This window comes from Salvelinus sp. IW2-2015, linkage group LG18 (genome assembly GCF_002910315.2).
Source record: "Salvelinus sp. IW2-2015 linkage group LG18, ASM291031v2, whole genome shotgun sequence".
In the NCBI taxonomy this organism is placed as follows: Eukaryota; Metazoa; Chordata; class Actinopteri; order Salmoniformes; family Salmonidae; genus Salvelinus; species Salvelinus sp. IW2-2015.
In genome coordinates, this window is record NC_036858.1 from 16,060,561 (window position 1) to 16,078,820 (window position 18,260).

Consider the following 18,260-nt stretch of genomic DNA (forward strand, 5'->3'; position numbering starts at 1 on the left):
ACACACACACACAACACACACACACACACACACACAACACTCACACACACACACCAGTCAGTCTTGCATAACAACCTTGTGGGGCACACACAATTCAGTCCCATTCAAAATACTATTTTCCTTAACCTAATTCTAACCTTAACCCTAAACCCCCTAGAAATAGCATATGACCTTGTGGGTGTTAACTCAAAATGACAACAACCACAAGGTTCCAGTTTAACAAAGTTTACTATACTATATGAACAATCACAAGGTAGCCATTACACTCAAGGCTAGGTCCATCGCCACAAGCCTCCTGCGCAGGCGGCACTCTTGACTGAGTGATGCCCCGTAATAGCAGAAATATAGGGATACTTAAAACATGAACTTAAGAATCTCCCCCTTTTCTTTAAGACAAATAAACATCACAACATAATTAAATGTCCAAGTATTATTCAAGATCCCATTACAAATGGGTTGTGTGACAGTTTTTGTGTTAGATGCCAAGTTGCAACCATCAAACATTACATCAGGTCTACTCTGTCTAGCAACCCATAAAATTTGTCCTATCTTTGACCTCAATTGATCAGCTTCAATTCCACAGAGGGGAATTCCTTTGTACGGCTCTTGAAGAATCCAGGTGAATGGGTTGAAGATTCTTGATATAGCTCCTCCTGTTGCATCAGTAGTCTTTCATCGACTGTAATAAACTCTATGCCAACATAACAAATAATTATCTGCTCCTCACGGCCAACGTAGAAAACAGCTTTGAGGTGTGGAATCACAGGTTGAAGCAAAGGTCTGTGAGCTACCCCAGATAAAAGTCATCAACATGACAGGCAAGTACTCCAGTCACATTGCAGTCTTGATCAAGCCATAGAAGACTGCAGGATCCACTTGTGAAATTTTTCCACCTGTATTCAGCATTGTTGCCTTGACTTTGTTGTACCAGTAGATTGATGCATCTGCCAGTCCATACACACACTTTTTAGTTTCCAGTGTTCCTTCGCTCTTAGCTTCAGGCGGAGGTCGGCTGTAAATGTCCCTTGACAGCTCTGTTCCCTGCAATAATGCAGGGGACTAACAAAATGAAATGACACAACGACAAGTTCCAGTTTTAAAAAGTTTACTATTGAACACACTACAAGGTAGCCATTAACTCAAGGCTAGGTCCATCGACAACAAGACTCCCTGCGCAGGCCGCACTCTTGACTGAGTGATAGCCCCGTAATAACAGAAATATAGGGATACTTAAAACATGTACTTAACAGTGGGGACTAACAAAATGTCCCCAGTTGTAATTTTTTTATTGTTTACTATTCTTGTCCCCACAAGTATAACACACACACACACACACACGATCAATGGAAATTAGGTAACCCAGAAAAGATGGACACAAGTTATTCTGTAGTTGTCTTTCCTCCAATGGTGTGTACTGTGTGACCCCGTTGCTTAGACACCAGAGAAGAAGCCAGTGACCAGAGAACCAGGAGAGAAAGGAGAGCAGTACGATAAGGGAGGCGCCAGAAGTCACAAAATTAGCGACTATTTGAGGTGAGTGAGAAATTCCTGAACTGCGTAGCTTTCTTGCTAACACATGGCTGTCTTGATATCTCATTACCTTCAATTGAAGCACTTTAACACGCTTGATTTGAAATACAGCATTTCTTCAGACTCTGTCTGTGCTTGTACTTTCATCCTTCAATGGCTCAATCATTTCTCTGTTTCTCTCGCGCGACATGCTTTGACTCAGTTTGCTGGTGGTAGTTGCCCTGCCACCAGTCTGGCACGGGGCATCCCTCCCTGGTGCGCTCTCCTGTCAACACTCACACTCTAACCCCCCAGTGGCGGTGAGCACCAGCCTCTTTATGCTCCCTCACTTAACGACTAACATGACTCTCAGTGTAGATCGATGGAACAGTCTGAAATATCCCCCCCCTTCTATCTCATTAGGTGCAGCAGGGCAGTCCGTCGTCCACAGGCTCAGCAGCTCCCGCCGAGCCCTCCTCCTCCTCCAGCTCTATGAAGCCTGTTCTGCTCCACTCCTCCTCATCCTGTCACAAATCTACTCAGGTAAACAGCTCTGCCTGGCCCTCCCGCCTTACCTGGCATGGCTAGACAGTGGTCTCCCCTTGGCACAGCTCACCTCCACTTCTGCCATATTAGAACGCACTGATGTTTGTGCCACTCCATACTAGGCAGTTGAAGTAATCCTTCCTTAACTTGGAAATAATTGGAAAGCTGGTTATTGACCACCAGCCTAACTACGCATTTGTTGCTTAATCAACCCTATTGATGGATGCATTGTCCATTCTGTCATTAGTGCCTTTTGTACTAATCTCTCTCTCCGCCTCTTTTCCATCTCTTTTTCTCTCTCTTTTCCCGTCTCTTTTTCTCTCTCTCTTTTCCGTCTTTTTTCTCTCTCTCGCTTTTCCCGTCTCTCTTTTTCTCTCTCGCTTTTCCCGTCTCTCCTTTTCTCTCTCTCTCTCCTCCACTCACTCACTCTCCTACACACACCCCCAGTCTGACTTGACGCTTGAGAAGCTGACAGCATTAGAGAACAACAAGAACTCTGACCTAGAGAAGAAGGAGGGACGAATCGACGACTTATTGAGGGTAAGACATTGTTTCACATCTTTATCTCTTTCTACGGCATTGGAGTTACCCCTTAGAAGAAAAACTGTGTAGGAGAATCCAAAATGTTTAATGTGACCAAAACGTTGCTTGTTATTTGCAAATCATCTTAGTTTACATCTCAATGTAAATTGTCAATGATGTTGGGTAGTTACTGTGATAGTAGCTGTAGGTGTCTGATAACTAGGGAGGCAAAACTACTACTGTATCAAACAGGGGTTGTTGTTTTTTAGACTAACTGTGACCTGCGGCGCCAGATAGACGAGCAACAGAGGGCGCTGGAGCGGTACAAGGAGCGCCTCAACAAGTGTGTGACCATGAGCAAAAAGTTGCTTATCGAGAAAGTGAGTGTATTTCCATGGACACCCTGGGTTCTAAATGTCCAAAAACACAAGCTGATATGGTTAAACTTTAAAACGAGCAGTACTTAGTGCAAAATCGATGCCGAGTGGCATAAGGGTCTGTTCACACCGCAGAAGAAGCACAACCTGGCTCAAGGTAAATTCTAACCCTTGGAGGTCCAGAGTACTAGCTACCTGGTAGTTAAATGGCAATTCCACAACTTTTCCATCTCCTGTTCGTTATCTCCAGCACTATACCAGTGTCTACATATGTAAAAAGGTGCATTTCTATGTTTTGTAGGGGGGGAAAATATAAAGTTAAGTTCTACCCGATGACCTCATCAAAAGTTAAAACAGTGATTTTCAAACATGAGTTTCGCAGTGATGTGGAGAGCAAGAAAATAATCCTCCTTCTGGCTAGAAACATATTGCAGGTTTTGAAAATCACTGTTTTTCTTCACAGAACCATTTTTTTTAGAACCTCATCTTTTTTTACTGTAGATCATAGAAACGTGCCGTTTTCACATGTGTAGACACTCGTATGGGCTGAAGATATGATTGAGGTTGGAAAGTCGTGGAATTGCCCTTTTAATTGATTGGCCTGAGTTCTACTCACCTGGTGTCATAGGTCAAAATCAGACCCCGATTAGAAGTAAATAATTGTAATCAGCGGTGTGTGTGTGTGTGTGCCAGTCGAAGCAGGAAAAGAGGACGTGCCGGGACAAAAGCATGCAGGACCGCCTGCGACTGGGCCACTTCACCACCGTGAGACACGGAGCCTCATCACCGAGCAGTGGACCGACGGATACGCCTTCCGAACCTCATCAAGTCAGTGTGCGCACACACCCACACACAACCTCTTCAAGTGAACACACACAGCTTAGAGTCATACATACATACACTTTACTCCTAACGCATAGAAATAAATAGAATTACTATGATTTCAATGCCCAGCACTGTGCCATCCACATTGCCCTCATTGTGTCTGCCTCTGTGTGTGTTCCCAGGCAGCAGGAGAGGATAAACTCTCAGAGGGAGGACATAGAGAGACAGCGGAAGCTGCTGGGTAAGAGGAAGCCTCTACAAACCACCACCACCACCACGGCCCAGAGCCTCACCCTCCTCACCAACACGAACACCATGGAGCCTCCAACTGCCCCCAACAGCTCCGGCACCAACAAACGCAAGAGCAAGACACACGGACAAGACAACGAAGCGTAAGGACGAATTGTGCCTCTGGCTTACTTTGTGTAGGCCATGTTCATTAGGAACAAAATGGAATAAAACAAAGGAAAACAGGGAGGGACTACATGAACTTGTCCAATAAGAAAGCTCCTTCTCATTTTGTTGCCAAATGTTTTCCCTTGTGTCCTTAATGAACACGACACAGGTATAGGGAAAGGGTGTCCCAATGCCCTTTTAGGATTTTAGACTATTAGATTTATATAGGCAATATGGTGAAACTTCCACCTAGCTTATTAGAGGACAAATTGAAGCTATTACGATATGCTTACACCTGTTAAATCTCTCAGATCTCCACAAGTGCAGAGGGTCTAGGGGTGATTTGGCCAGTGTCGTTGACTTATGTAAAGCCCCCACAGTATGAGTTTGGAACGATAGTGGCACGATTCATGTGTGCAGCTAATTTTTCATGATCTTTAGGTCGTTCGTGATAAACGGGAGCTCATGAGTCACTGTATGGTAGGGTCAACGACATCCAATTTATTGCACTTGCGAGCTCCGGACAACACCAAATGTCTGAATTTTCTGACACAGCTTTGCACTTTTCGTGCTGTGTGAACACTACAAGGGAGATTCCACACGATTGTTGTCTTTGGCCAAATAGAAACACTGCATGCTGGCATGTGCTGTAGAAAAGATGGAGCAATTGGTTCATCTTTTAACATCACAACAACATGTCCCTACATTTAGTTTGTGTGTATTTCACACTATTTTATGAAAGCAACCAAATATATCTAATGCCAATGTATAAAAATTAAAATAAAACACTGTCAGAGTTGTGCCTATTCACATGCGTATCTGCCTCTCATTGGCTAGAATGGTCCAACTCCCACTTGATCTTGCCTCCCGACTGCCTTCCATTTTTGAAGACATTTATTTTCATTGTTAGAGGCGGCGCTTGAGTATCTGGTCAACAGAATGGATGATCTGCGACAATATCCACGCGTAATACGGATGAAGCCTGAGCTGGAATGTGACACTAACTGAAGCTGGCTAGCTTTTTGAAAACCCTAAGTAGATTTAGCTTCTAATGTAGTATGCACTCTGATCTTTTGTCCATTATTGGCAAAAGTGCTGATCTGATTTGGTCAAAATACTAGTTAGTGGCAAAAGATCCGAATTGGACTGCCTTTTATTAACAGCCATTGTTGGCCAACTAGAACATATACATTATGACAGATTTGAAAAATAAGCTTTTGTTTGAATCTGCTATTTTTAATGATGAAATAAAATCAAAGTTTATTCATAAATTCCCAATCTGGCCCTCTACCATCACGGTCACCTAATAATCCCCAGTTTACAATTGGCTCATTCATCCCCTCCTCTCCCCTGTAACTATTCCCCAGGTCGTTGCTGCAAAATGAGAACGTGTTCTCAGTCAACTTACCTGGTAAAATAACGGTAAAAAAAAAAATAATAAGTGGAAATGACACGGACAGTGTCACAACGGCAGAGTCGCAAAGTGTATGCACTCTTCTGATAGCAAATCTTCAAATGTACCAGCTGTTCTTTCTCTCTTACAGTGGAGGATATCAAAAGACTTTAGCATTTACAAAAAATCGCAGTGTGTGAGAGAGCCATTAATGAAGAGGGTGTTAGGTTTCAAACAGAGTTAAAAACTCAAACGGATGAAGGAAAAGCTCAAATCAAGTTTATTCACCCACTGGGTCATACAGCTGTAAAGACAAGAACATTTCTACACAAGCACATATATTTATACTCTCCTACTAGGCGGAGTCAACTCCTTCACATCTAGACAGCCAATACTTGTCAGGACTAATTGGTTCCTCTCGGTGTAGTCATGGCCACGGCTCCCTGCTAGAATCTTGTTGGGCATGTAAGTATTGTGTGTAATGGAACTGTTCCTTCTCACTTCATCTGTCCTGACCTCGGCCCAAATTCTCACTCCTCCCTACTCCACGGCTGTGTTACCTTATCAGTAACTGAAACCAGACTGTTGCCCTTTGCCTTTCTCCATAGATCCATGAGATTTACCAATAACATGTTTGACCAAATGTAAACTTCCTGCCCTCTCCCCCCATTGTCCCACTCAGTAACTTTCCATACACCTAGTTCTTATCCACCCTCCATTGACACAAACATATACATTCATTATACATGCAAAGTAATCAATACGTTCTAGTAAGGTAGCATAAATAAAGATATTTCAAGCTAGAATCCAACAAGGGTAAAATATGCACATCCAAGTTGTTCAGGTGCGAACAGCAAGCTTCCACATAGGTGAGCTGGTCCGTTGATTAAGCGCCTAACTGGGGCAGTCTTCATAGAGACGAACCCGAAAGAAGATGACTTTGTTTTATAGTTGCCCCTTTTGTCTTTGAAACCACACAGGTTGTCGCTTGCAGAATATCACGAGCAGGAGGAGATTTTCAAACTCCGGCTTGGCATCTAAAGAAGGTACTGTCCTTCTCAGCTGTCATCTCTGAAAAAGAAACAGGAGAAATGCAATACACAATAAATCCAAACAGTATGTCATTAGACATGATTGTTATATGAAGTGGTGTGTGATACTGAGTGACTAACAAGTGTTGTCTCCTGTAGGAGGAAGCAGAGATCCAGCAGAGCTGGAGAGGTTGGAGCGCGTCAGGAACCTCCACATCCGGGAGTTGAAGAGGATCCACAACGAGGACAACTCCACGTACGCTCCCTTGGCCTTCTCTCTTTTTCTGCATTCCATTCCAATTACCAAACTCGTTCTCACTACAAAGTAGATTTATCTTATCATGGTCCTCAAGATTGAAGGCATGTGATGTTTGTCATGAATCTTGCCCTGGAGGCAGAACTGAGAGATTTCCGCTAGCTGGCCAGCTGTAAAGTCAAAATTGCTATATTGTAAAAATTAATGAAAACAAAAATGTAACCATCATTTAAGGTTAGGGTTAAGCATCAGAGTTGGCAGTGTGGTTGGGGTTAAAATACGATCTGTGACTTTGTGGCCACACCAGGTAGTGACACTCTGCGAGCTGCCTCCAGGGCAAGATTCATCGCAATAAATGCCAACCTGCAGATTGAAGACCTTGATTATTTGAATCTAGTGGGCTAGTGCTGGCTGGAGCAAAAGCCAGCACATCCTGTAGCGCTCCAGGACCAGCAAGAGTACAGAACATTTTGGAGTGGACTGTCCTGTTGTATGTTTATCCTCCTGGAATGTAGCATGTACCTGTTCCTTTGATCAATCCTCATTCAGGAGACTGACCAGTGGTCTCCCCCTCTCTTCAGATTTAAAGACCACCCCACGTTGAACGACCGAACCTACTATTATATCTCCTGGGACGAGGTGCTTCAGTGAAGTTTACAAGGTGACCACTTTTTAGGCTTGGTGTCAGTAAACGTCGGCAAACGGCTTTGTCACTGAACAAAATAAACATGAAAAACAGTCTAACCAGCTCTGCTAGGGTGAGTAAAATGGTCAGAGTGAGGTGTTCTCTTCATTGTTTCTGGAAGTAGCTAGCAAACTAGCCGACTTTAGCCAGTTAGCTTGGTGCTCAATTGCCTTTGTGAGATTAGAATGCTCAGATTAACCCTACACCTTGACCAGAGCGTCCAGTGTGCGCTCCGAGTGAACGGACAATCTGACAACGCTCTGAATTTACGAACGACCCAGAGCTCACTCTGTAAACACTGGAGGAAATTTACGAAAGGCACCCTAAGTCCATCCATGTAATGAACTTGAATATTGCTCTATAACATTGTTTTGGTCTGACTCTGTGTTCATCTTTAGGCCTTTGACTAGTGTGTGTGTGTGTGTGTGTGTGTGTGTGTACGCACACATACACAGGCCAGTGGCAGCTCCTAAGAGGAGGAAGGGGAGGACCATCCTCAGTGAATTTATATATATATATTTTTAAAGTTACAAATTAAATAAAACGTTTTCCTTCTTAAATAAAACTAATAAATATATTCACGTTAGCAAATAATTGAATAAAACACACTGTTCTGCAATGAAGTTCTACAGTAGCCTCAACAGCACTCGAGGGTAGCACCATAGTGTAGCCGGGGAACAGCTAGTTTTCGTCCCCCTCTGGGTACATTGACTTCCTTGCAACTGTTGGACTAATGATTACACCCTAGATCAGCTAGATGCAGGGAAGAGTGTGCAAGGTGGTTTTGAATGTGTCGCTGCCTGGATTACTCAAATGTTTCTCTACCTGTTGTAGCGACCTCATGATGGGTATAGGGAACATTTGAGTCATGTAGTAGCCTAAACTTATCGACGTTACATTGAGCTGGGCGAATGGAACATGAATGACAGTCAGCCAATATGCTGTACTAGAAATAAGGCCGTCCCTGGCACACGCATGTAGTCATACTGACCTCCAGCTCCTTGTCGCTCAGAGAGCCCACGCTGCACAGGCTCTGGTTGGACGACTCGTTTATTCCCGAACCCTGGAGGAAACAACAATACATTGGTCAACAAGAAAATGGATGCTAAATGCCTCTGTCCTGCAATAACTTCAGAAAGTATTCAGACCCCTTTACTTTTTCCACATTTTGTTGTGTTAGACTGAATTTTAAGTTTACTTATTTTAAAACCTTTTTGTCCTGAATTATGCATTATGTTTGGGGCAAATCCAAAACAACACTTCATTGAGTACCACTGGTCATATTTTCAAGCATGGTGTTGGCTGCATAATGTTATGGGTATGCTTGTCATCTGCAAGTAATATCGTTTTTTAGGATGAAAATAACACAACACAGCTATAAGCACAGGCAAAATCCTACATGAAAACCTGGTTCAGTCTGCTTTCCACGAGACACTGGGAAATGAATTCACCTTTCAGCAGCACAATAACCTAAAACACAAGACCAAATCTATACTGGAGTTGCTTTACAAGAAAACAGTAAATGTTCCTGAATAGTCTAGTTACAGGTTAAACTCAAATCTACTTAAAACTATCGCAAGACCTGAAAATGGTCTTCCAGCAAAGATCAACAACCAATATGACAGCGCTTGAAGAATTTTTAAGAGAATAAATGGGCAAATATTGTATAATCCGCACAGCTCTTAGAGATGTACCTAAAAAGACAACTAACTGTTGCCAGGTGCTTCTACAATGTATTGACTCAGGGGTGTGAATACTTATGTAATTGAGATATTTATGAATTTCACTTTCAATACATTTGCTAAAATTTCTAAAAACACATTTTTTTACTTTCTCAATATGGGATATTGTGTGTAGAAGCTGAGATGTTTTTTTTTATTTTTTATATTTCATCCATTTTGAATTCAGGCTGTAACAACAAAATGTGTTACATGTCAAGGGATATAAATACTTTCTGAAGGCACTGTATGTAAGACAGGTTAATTCAATGAGTATCACACAATAAAGTATTTAAACCACACACACATTTACATACAGTTGAAGTRYGAAGTTTACATASACCTTAGCCAAATACATTTAAACTCAGTTTATCACAATTCCTGACATTTAATCCTAGTAAAAATTCCCTGTTTTATCTCAGTTAGGGTCACCACTTTATTTTAAGAATGTGAAATGTCAGAATAATAGTAGAGAATGATTTCAGATTTTTTTTCTTTCATCACATTCTCAAATGGGTCAGAAGTTTACATACACTCAATTAGTATTTGGTAGCATTGCCTTTAAATTGTTTAACTTGGGTCAAACGTTTCGGGTAGCCTTCCACAAGCTTCCCACAATAAGTTGGGTGAATTTTGGACCATTCTTCCTGACAGAGCTGGTGTAACCGAATCAGGTGTGTAGGCCTCCTTGCTCGCACACACTTTTTCAGGTCTGCCCACAAATGTTCTATAGGATTGAGGTCAGGGCTTTGTGATGGCCACTCCAATACCTTGACTTTATTGTCCTTAAGCCATTTTGCCACAACTWTYGAAGTATGCTTGGGGTCATTGTCCATTTGGAAGACCCATTTGCAACCAAGCTTTCACTTCCTGACTGATGTCTCGAGATGTTGCTTCAATATATCCACATCATTTTCCCTCATGATGCCAACCACTTTGTGAAGTGCACCAGTCCCTCATGCAGCAAAGCACCCCCACAACATGATGCTGCCACCCCCGTGCTTCACGGTTGGGATGGTGTTCTTCAGCTTGCAAGCATCCCCATTTTTCCTTCAAACATAACGATGGTCATTATGGCCAAACAGTTATATTCTTATTTCATCAGACCAGAGGACATTTCTCCAAAAAGAACAATCTTTGTCCCCATGTGCAGTTGCAAACCGTAGTCTGGCTTTTTTATGATTTTGGAGCAGTGGCTTCTTCCTTGCTGAGCAGCCTTTCAGGTTATGTCGATATAGGACTCGTTTTACTGTGGATATAGATACTTTTGTACCTGTTTCCTCCAGCATCTTCACAAGGTCTGTGCTGTTGTTCTGGGATTGATTTGCACTTTTCGCACCAAAGTACGTTCATCTCTAGGATACAGAACGCGTCTCCTTCCTGAGCAGTATGACGGCTGCGTGGTCCCATGGTGTTTATACTTGCGTACTATTGTTTGTACAGATGAACGTGGTACTTTCAGGCATTTGGAAATTGATCCCAAGGAAGAACCAGACTTGTGGAGGTCTACAATTTTTTTTCTGAGGTCTTGGCTGATTTCTTTTGATTTTCCCATGATGTCAAGCAAAGAGGCACTGAGTTCGAAGGTTGGCCTTGAAATACATCCAATTGACTCAAATGTTGTGAATTAGTCTATCAGAAGCTTCTAAAAGTCATTACATAATTTTCTGGAATTTCCAAGCTGGTTAAAAGCACAGTCAACTTAGTGAATGTAAACTTCTGACCCACTGGAATTGTGATACAGTGAATTATAAGTGAAATAATCTGTCTGTAAACAATTGTTGGAAAAATGACTTGTGTCATGCATAAAGTAGTTATCCTAACTGACTTACCAAAACTATAGTTTGTGAACATGACATTCTGTGGAGTGGTTGAAAACGAGTTTTAATGACTCCAACCAAAGTGTATGTAAACTTCCGATTTCAACTGTACATACATATACAGTACCAGCCAAAAGTTTGGACACCTACTCATTCCAGGACTTTTCTTTATTTTTACTATTTTCTACACATCAAAACTATGAAATAACACATATGGAATAATGTAGTAACCAAAAAGTGTTGAACAATTCAAAATATAATTTAGATTTGAGATTCTTCAAAGTAGCCACCCTTTGCCTTGACAGTTTTTTCGCCCCACTCTTGACATTCTCTCAAACAGCTTCATAAGGTAGTCACCTGGAATTAAATTCAATTAACAGGTGTGCCTTGTTAAAAAAGTTATTTTGTGGGATTTCTTTCCTTCTTAATGTGTTTGAGCCAATCAGTTGTGTTGTGACAAGGTAGGGGTGGTATACAGTAGATAGCCCTATTTGGTAAAAGACCAAGTCCATATTATGGCAAGAACAGCTCAAATAAGCAAAGAAAAATTACAGCCCATCATTACGTTAAGACATGAAGGTCAATCAATGCGGWACATTGCAAGAACTTTGAACGCTTCTTCAAMTTCAGTCGCAAAAACTATCAAGCGCTATGATAAAACTGGCTCGCATGAGGACCGCCACAGGAAAGGAAGCCCCAGAGTWACCRCTGCTGCAGAGGATAAGTTCATTACAGTACRCAGCKTCACTAACAGACACATCTCAACATCAACTGTTCAGAGGAGACTGCGTGAATCAGGCCTRCAWYGTCYAATTGCTGCAAAGAAACCAATACTAAAGAACACCAATAAGAAGAGGCTTGCRTMGGCCAAGAAACACGAGCAATGGACATTAAACRGGTGGAAATCTGTCCTTTGGTCGGATGAGTCCAAATTTGAGATTTGTGGTWCCAACCGCCGTGTCTTTGTGAGACGCAGAGTAGGTGAACGGATGATCTCTGCATGTGTGGCTCCCACTGTGAAGCATGGAGGTGGTGGTGTGTTGGTGCTTTGTTGGTGACACTGTCAGTGATTTATTTAGAATTCAAGGCACACTTAACCAGCATGGTTACCACAGCATTATGCCATCCCATCTGGTTTGTGCCTAGTGGGACTATCATTTGTTTTTCAACAGAACAATGACCCAACACACCTCCAGGCTGTGTAAGYACTATTTGACCAAGAAGGAGAGTGATGGTGCTGCATCAGATGACCTCGTCTCCACAARCACCCAACCTCAACCCAATTCAGATGGTTTGGGATTAGTTGGACCGCAGAGTGAAGGAAAAGCAGGCAACAAGTGCTCAGCATATGTGGTTACATCTTTTCCAAGACTGTTGGAAAAGCATTCCAGGTGAAGCTGGTTGAGAGAATGCCAAGAGTGTGCAAAGCTGTCAAGGCAAAGAGTGGCTACTTTAAAGAATCTCAAATACATTTAGGATTTGTTTAAGACTTTATTGGTTACTACACGATTCCTTGTGTTATTTTATAGTGTGGATGTCTTCAGTATTATTCTACAATGTAGAAAATAGTAAAAAAACAAAAATAAATTAAAACACTGAATGAGTAGGTGTGACTTAATATGGTGCAAGACTGTCTTCCCTATTKATTTGGGGTTGGAGTGGACTTAGCAACACTGGCCCTTGGTAACATCAAGCAGTGTGGGCACCTTGTCTTGCTGATTATTCCATTGGTGGGTGGGTGTGCATGTGTGTGGTGTGTGCCCGGTGGTGTGCCTTGCCACGGAGTGCTGCTGAGACAGATGGTGACTGATAAACTGCAAACTGGATGCCAGAGCATCACTGTCACACACACAGAATGGATGCAGACACAATTTAATGGAGACAGACCTTGGCCACTCCGACTCCTGTGAAGCGAGCCTCAAGCAGCTCCTGCCGCCGAGGGTCCAGGCTGTGCAGTTCTTCCATCATGTCTACAGAGAAGAGAGAGAGAGAATGTGTTAGTTAAAGAGTTCAATCGTGGTTTCATCAGACCAGAGAATCTTGTTTTTCTCATGGTCAGAGTCCTTCAGYTGCCTTTTGGCAAACTCTAAGCGGGCTGTCATGTGCCTTTTACTGAGGAGTGGCTTCCGTCTAGCAACTACACGGTTGTCAAAACATCAAGCTAGGGAAAGCGTTCAGGAAACAGACCTTGTTGGAAATACTAAACTCCCCTATAGAATTTTTTTTTGTGAAAAAACGATTGGAACCATTTCCGTGTTTGACCGCTAGGTTTTATGGGTATATGACSAAAATACTGTGGTATCAAAGACTGTACAGTATGAAGATAGGCAGAAACTGCTTCTCCAATATAAATCCCTGATCACACTTGTAGGTGATGTCATGGAGACGTTGGCTTGCTAAGCTCATGCGCAGAAACATGTCTTCGGGTCTAATGGTCGTCTCGCACCGAACTACGCATGTGCAGGCCATCAATTTAATTGCACTCGTTTGATATGGCCTGGTGCGGAGTTTGTTCATTTTAGAACATTCCATTGGTCCTTAAGTGAAATCTCCAACCTCCCGGGGCACCGGGCCATGTAAAATGAACTCCACCGTCAGGGTTGCTATGTTAGCGGTTTTCCCGCAAAATTGGGCTACTTTGGAAAATGTATTGGTCGCGGGTTACGGGTTTTTGGGCTACTTATAAGTTTCACAGCGCCCACCATGGCATTTAAAGAAAGAATAATAATAATAAAAAATAATAATAAATATATATATTTCACTGTGACATGCTGCTGCTGACTATCAGGCAGTGAGGCTGTTGCTGAGTGAATGGTGAGGAGGGCTACCATTTGAAACAATAAAAATGTTGACATGACGAGTCCTAGCAAATCAATGTGCCACTTGTGTAGCCTACCTGGAGCTAGCAAACGGATTTAATAAATAGCCTATAACTTGAGTAATATTGTTTTAGCCTTATGTTATTATGCAATTATTAACAACCATGTTTAGTTAATTAAATTAGAAGTTATCAAAGCTCTATCTGCAATTGTTAGAATGCATTAGATTGACTTAACAGTCCAAATAGGCTACAGGTAAAAAATTAAATCTAAATACTGGCTATTGTTGACAAGCATATTCAGATCAAACATATCATTAATATTTAATTCAGTGATTGAAATTACGACCCCATCCACAGCCTATTCCAGCAGGCTATTGGGAAACAATCATTTCTTACCTCGAAATCACCAAACTATTAATGTTGAATAAATGAGTCTTAATTTGGACTAAGCAGGCTGATAGATCATTCAGTTGACATCTTGCCTAGGTTACTGTAGACTGATGTAGGCCTATCAAGGGCTGTAGGCTACCTGCATCTATCTAAGCAAACCATGGCAAAGCTGAATTACAATCATACACCCAGATTTTTGTCCGTAGCCTATGCCTATTGAAATGACAAGTCAATCTCGCAAAATAGGACATTTATAACTGTTTGCAGTCTCAACATCTGGCACAATTGCCAGAAAATAGCCTAACATTCTTTCTTAAAAAAAAAAAGTTAATCCGGGTGTTTCTTGCTCAGAGGATTGAGATCCTCTGTACAACTTTCAACACTCAAACTCCCCTGTCAGATTTATCTAGTCATGCACATGCGCAAAAGGGACTTATTTAAGCAATAAGGCCTAGGGGGGGGGTGTGGTATATGGCCAATATACCATGGCTAAGGGCTGTTCTTAACGCGGAGTGCCTGGATACAGGCCTTAGCCGTGGTATATTTTCCATATATCACAAAACCCTGAGGTGCCTATTATCAACTGGTTAACAACGTAATTACAGCAGTAAAAATAAGTGTTTAGGTAACCAGTTTAAAACAGGGAAAGGGGAATACCTAGTCAGTTGTACAACTGAATGCCTTCAACTGAAATGTGTCTTCCGCATTTAACCCAACCCCTCAGATTGGTGCGGGGGACTGCCACAATTGACATCCACGTGTCACCTGCCTTGCTCAGGGCAGAACGACAGATTTCTACCTTGTCAGCTCGGGGATCCGATCCGGCAACCTTTCGGTTACTGGCCCAACGCTCTAACCACTAGGCTACCTGCCACCCCGGGAGTTTGTGGTACTTGGCTAATATACCACAGCTAACGGCTGTATCCAAGCACACCACATTGCATCATTCTTAAGAACAGCCCATAGCCGTCGTATATTGGCCACATACCATACGCCCTCATGCCTTATTGCTTAATCATAGCAGTGAAACGAGTTAAACCAACAACCATTGATGGAAAATGACCTGGTGAGTTTAAACGGGGTGAATGATGTTTTCTCTTGTGATATACTCAAATTAGTATATTATGTCATGTCAGTTCACAAGAATTATAACTTTGATGAAAACCTAATTTTGCATCTAAAGTAGGTACAAGTTACATTGGTATTCCTTAATTGGCTCAATAACGTAATGGGAAAACAATTATTGTATAAATGTGGCAATTTAGCTCGTTTTCAGCCCTTTTGGGCAGGTTTTGAATGGTCATTGGATTAGATTTGTTAGCTGCAACTGGCAACCCTGTTCACCGTTGAGATTTAAACAAACCATTTCTTGTGGCCCTGGTGCCCAAGATAATTTCGAGGACAAATTTCTTATGACTAATGTTTTATTGGCTAAACACTGTCTAATCTGTTATGATCCACCTGGCTAAAAATGTATCCAAGACAAATAATCCTAAAACATACAGTACCAGTCAAAAGCTGACACAATCATTCAAGGTGTTTCTTATTTCATCGTTTTGATATCTTCACTATTATTCTACAATGTAGAAAATAGTAAAAAATAAAGAAAAACCCTCGAATGAGTAGGTGTCCAAACTTTTGACTGGTACTCTATGTAGCTAGAAAACCCCTCACCCTCTCTTTGCATCAAACATGCATACAAGTTAGGTAGTTCGTTTGATAACTATAGTTACCTAGATGGTACTCTCAAACTCAGAACTAAAATATCGTGTTATTGCGTCAGATGCGCGATTGTGTTAGCTAAATGCATCTGTCCACGAGAGATTATGGTAAACTAGTCATAAAATTGACAAAGCAATGTATGACATTATCGCTACTACATTTTGTCTTCTGAGGATGCTCTGTCTGGTGTGGCACTCACATAGACTATAAAAAAAGGTAGCACTGTGGTGGTCTGCTGTGTATAACATTTGCCATGTTCTTAGTTAGTCTAATTAACTAGATCTGAGATTTCAGTTTCCAATGCACGGCTAACCTAACGAACCTCAGCCAGGTCCGTAATTTGTGGGTAAATTAGTTACGTTAGCTAACCAAGCCAGTGCTAACGTTAAGTATTATAGCTAACGTTAGTACAGCCACATATTGATTGTCGGAATGGGGGGGGAGTATTACTACTTAAACTTGGCTACTAGTAGTTATAATTACGTTACTCTGTCTAAAGCACTGCTTTAATAGCTAGCTAGACTAACTATAGTTAGTTATTGAGGAGGCTGGCTAACGTATGTAGTCAGTCGAAACAACTTTGTTTACCTGTAGCGCTGTCGTTTGCAAGGTCCGTGTGGGGGTCTTTCAGTCCCTCGAGGTCAGGCGATATCTAAGTTAACTAGCTGCTGATGTCCCGTTGTCTCTCAAAAAGACCCTACACTTAACCCCCCAAAAAAACGCTCACATCAGCATTGTCCATCTGTTGACTTCTCTTTCCCTCTGAACACCAGGAGGCCGAGAATCCTCGGGGTTTCCAAGCCCGCCTTGCAGGCTGTAGCCCATGCACATGCAACTCCGAGCTCGAGGGTTGTTGTTGTAGTTTCTTTGGAAAGGGCCTTTCTTCTTTGGTAAAAAAAAAACAAAAAAAGTTTTATGTATTTTGTTTTGGCGAATGAATGTCGAAATCCTTCACCTGCCGCTGAAAGAATAAAACTTTAACTTGTTTCTCTTGCGATAAATTGGTTAACATTAGATTGAATTAGCTAGCATTCGCGAGTCATCGATAAAAGACCAGAGATGGGTGGATTCAATCCATCTGCGTGCTCGACAGACAGGGTGTGCTAGCTACCTCGCATCGGCAGTCTGCTGCGGACATAACCCCGAACTCCCATCAAATTCAGTCAGATCAATTAGATTTTGAGACTGTTTATGCAATGTAAACAACAAGTGTGCTACAATTTGTTCGGTCTGAATACAACAGGGGAGGGGGAGCCACTGACTGCGTTTACAGAGGCAGCCTATTCTGATCTTTTTTTTCACTAATTGGTCTTTTGACCAATCAGATCAGCTCTGGGAAAAATCCGATTTAAACGTGTCTAATGTCATTGCTCAAAAGACCAATTAGTGGAAATTAAATCAAAATTGGGCTGTTTGTGTAAACGATGCCTAAGAGAGCGCACAACCCAAAACCATAGTAGAGTGGTTGCAGTTTGCGTTCAGAAAAATGAAGTTGTAGTGGGCCGTACATGGGCTATAGGGTGATTTAATATGCCTGAGCTCTGTCAAAGTGTTCCTGGATTACATAACCATGTCAAGAATGATGTTGCTCAATGCTCGCCTGTCCAGACAGAATGGACTATTCCCCTATTCCCACTACTGAGCGGCAACCCAGTACTAATAGCACAAACTCATGGCGCATCGAACTCCAATCAATGACACACCCCTTATGAATTCCTTAACTCGATGCTCTCGGAGTTTGTGCTATTAGTTCAAATAAACATAACTGCGAATGTGGACGTAGCTAGCTATTTTAAAGTGAAAGCGAGGTAAATTATCGGATAAGAAATGACCAATTATCTAGTATTTTCTGTAATTCTAGACTTTTATTTTAATCAGTTATGTTTATTACTTTATCATCTTATACACTGGGAGTGATCTTTATTCACTCTGGACAACGTTGTTGTATGTAACGTTAACTTGTTGGTTCCTTGAAGCGTGTAGGTGTTTAAGCTACAGTAACTGTTTAAAAATATACTCGCTGTTGATATAATTTAGGTAAAAAGACAGTCAATAATAGCAATCGTGTAAGCACATGGAAATACTTTTTAGCGAATTATTTATTTCAGATCAATGACTGAATTGGCGGGTTTTGAGTGACGGACTGTGAAACTCAAACTTCCATTTTTCCTTAGTACTGGTGTTGTGCCTATAAGCCCCCCCCCCCTTCGCGTGAACGCGCACGCACTCAATTCTTCATTGCTGCCACT

General features: G+C 41.9%; 2 protein-coding genes across 3 annotated transcripts in view; one reads left to right on the forward strand and one right to left on the reverse strand.

Annotated features, from left to right (window-relative positions):
• Nucleotides 1-17,288, reverse strand: part of LOC111978104 (serine/threonine-protein kinase tousled-like 2) — a 34,137-nt gene extending 16,849 nt beyond the window's left edge. Inside the window, exons 1-3 of one of the 2 annotated variants that reach the window (XM_024007918.2) lie at nt 16,600-17,288; nt 12,966-13,048; nt 8,532-8,603 (exon numbers count right to left, since the gene is read on the reverse strand). In XM_024007918.2, coding sequence (XP_023863686.1) covers nt 8,532-8,603; nt 12,966-13,046 — 153 coding nt within the window. In that variant the 5' untranslated portion in view covers nt 13,047-13,048; nt 16,600-17,288. The remainder of the gene's footprint in view (nt 1-8,531; nt 8,604-12,965; nt 13,049-16,599) is intronic. The other variant, XM_024007917.2, reaches the window with a different exon arrangement.
• On the forward strand, nt 1,872-4,175 carry LOC139029094 (serine/threonine-protein kinase tousled-like 2). Its single transcript, XM_070448189.1, has 6 exons — nt 1,872-1,883; nt 1,933-2,052; nt 2,503-2,595; nt 2,847-2,957; nt 3,648-3,782; nt 3,966-4,175. The coding sequence occupies exons 1-6, from the start codon at nt 1,872-1,874 to the stop codon at nt 4,173-4,175; spliced, it is 681 nt and encodes a 226-aa protein (XP_070304290.1).
• Nucleotides 17,289-18,260: the final 972 nt, after the last annotated feature.